The following is a 2,500-nucleotide window of genomic DNA, read 5'->3' on the forward strand; positions in this document are numbered from 1 at the left end:
TCAATGTTCACCCAACACTGAAACAATAAAGGTTTCAATGTTCACCCAACACTGAAACAATAAAGGTTTCAATGTTCACCCAACACTGAAACAATAAAGAATGTCTGACAACTCCAGCTGCTAAACACTTTTAGAATTGACACTTGTCTGGTTCCTTCCACTTAAATAACAATTATGACAACACACAGGTACTAGAGGAAGTGTATGACACAGACACACACACACATGGTAGTGGAGAGTGGAGGGTGATGAGATCTCAGGAAACGTGAGTGTGGAATGAGGATGGCATCACCACGGAGACGCAAGGGAACGTTGTCATAGAAACGATACCTGACAGATTTCCCGGCAAACTTTTCCAGACGGAGAGAGACAGAAAGAATATCACTACCCCACACAAACACACAAACACACACAGAAACTTCTCACACAAACACACTACAACCCAACTGTGTCCCCAACCACGCAAACACTGAAATACATTACTCCAAACACACACGGTCACCCGGAGCAGACTTACCCTCTCACACACGGTCACCCGGAGCAGACTTACCCTCTCACACACGGTCACCCGGAGCAGACTTACCCTCTCACACACGGTCACCCGGAGCAGTCTTACCCTCTCACACACGGTCACCCGGAACAGACTTACCCTCTCACACACGGTCACCCGGAACAGACTTACCCTCTCACACACGATCACCCGGAACAGACTTACCCTCTCACACACGGTCACCCGGAACAGTCTTACCCTCTCACACACGGTCACCCGGAACAGTCTTACCCTCTCACACACGGTCACCCGGAACAGACTTACCCTCTCACACACGGTCACCCGGAACAGACTTACCCTCTCACACACGGTCACCCGGAACAGACTTACCCTCTCACACACGGTCACCCGGAACAGACTTACCCTCTCACACACGGTCACCCGGAACAGTCTTACCCTCTCACACACGGTCACCCGGAACAGTCTTACCCTCTCACACACGGTCACCCGGAACAGACTTACCCTCTCACACACGGTCACCCGGAACAGACTTACCCTCTCCCTGATGGTTGGTATGACTGTAGAAGACACAGTGTTGTTCCTTGATGAACTGACCAGACAGTCTGATATCCACATCCTGTTGACCAACCCTGGAGGATAATAATATTATATCACATCAGTCTGATATCCTGTTGACCTGGAGGAGAATAATATTATATTACATCAGTCTGATATCCTGTTGACCTGGAAGAGGATAATATTATATTACATCAGTCTGATATCCTGTTGACCTGGAAGAGAATAATATTATATTACATCAGTCTGATATCCTGTTGACCTGGAGGAGAATAATATTATATTACATCAGTCTGATATCCTGTTGACCTGGAGGAGAATAATATTATATTACATCAGTCTGATATCCTGTTGACCTGGAAGAGAATAATATTATATTACATCAGTCTGATATCCTGTTGACCTGGAAGAGAATAATATTATATTACATCAGTCTGATATCCTGTTGACCTGGAAGAGAATAATATTATATTACATCAGTCTGATATCCTGTTGACCTGGAAGAGAATAATATTATATCACATCAGTCTGATATCCTGTTGACCTGGAGGAGAATAATATTATATTACATCAGTCTGATATCCTGTTGACCTGGAGGAGAATAATATTATATTACATCAGTCTGATATCCTGTTGACCTGGAAGAGAATAATATTATATTACATCAGTCTGATATCCTGTTGACCTGGAAGAGAATAATATTATATTACATCAGTCTGATATCCTGTTGACCTGGAAGAGAATAATATTATATTACATCAGTCTGATATCCTGTTGACCTGGAAGAGAATAATATTATATTACATCAGTCTGATATCCTGTTGACCTGGAAGAGAATAATATTATATTACATCAGTCTGAGATCCTGTTGACCTGGAAGAGAATAATATTATATTACATCACTCAGTCTGATATCCTGTTGACCTGGAAGAGAATAATATTATATCACATCAGTCTGATATCCTGTTGACCTGGAGGAGAATAATATTATATTACATCAGTCTGATATCCTGTTGACCTGGAGGAGAATAATATTATATTACATCAGTCTGATATCCTGTTGACCTGGAAGAGAATAATATTATATTACATCAGTCTGATATCCTGTTGACCTGGAGGAGAATAATATTATATTACATCAGTCTGATATCCTGTTGACCTGGAAGAGAATAATATTATATTACATCAGTCTGATATCCTGTTGACCTGGAAGAGAATAATATTACATTACATCAGTCTGATATCCTGTTGACCTGGAAGAGAATAATATTATATTACATCAGTCTGACATCCTGTTGACCTGGAAGAGAATAATATTATATTACATCAGTCTGACATCCTGTTGACCTGGAAGAGAATAATATTATATTACATCAGTCTGATATCCTGTTGACCTGGAAGAGAATAATATTATATCACATCACTCAGTCTGAT

At 41.1% G+C, this 2,500-nt stretch overlaps 1 protein-coding gene across 2 annotated transcripts in view; it reads right to left on the minus strand.

Annotated features, from left to right (window-relative positions):
- Nucleotides 1–2,500, minus strand: part of si:ch73-375g18.1 (kinesin-like protein KIF1C) — an 89,351-nt gene that overhangs the window by 68,613 nt on the left and 18,238 nt on the right. Inside the window, exons 3-4 of one of the 2 annotated variants that reach the window (XM_055901359.1) lie at nucleotides 1,046–1,140; nucleotides 331–350 (exon numbers count right to left, since the gene is read on the minus strand). In XM_055901359.1, the coding sequence (XP_055757334.1) occupies nucleotides 331–350; nucleotides 1,046–1,140 (115 nt within the window). The remainder of the gene's footprint in view (nucleotides 1–330; nucleotides 351–1,045; nucleotides 1,141–2,500) is intronic. The other variant, XM_055901358.1, reaches the window with a different exon arrangement.

Source organism: Salvelinus fontinalis, chromosome 36 (assembly GCF_029448725.1).
Source record: "Salvelinus fontinalis isolate EN_2023a chromosome 36, ASM2944872v1, whole genome shotgun sequence".
Taxonomy (NCBI): domain Eukaryota; kingdom Metazoa; phylum Chordata; class Actinopteri; order Salmoniformes; family Salmonidae; genus Salvelinus; species Salvelinus fontinalis.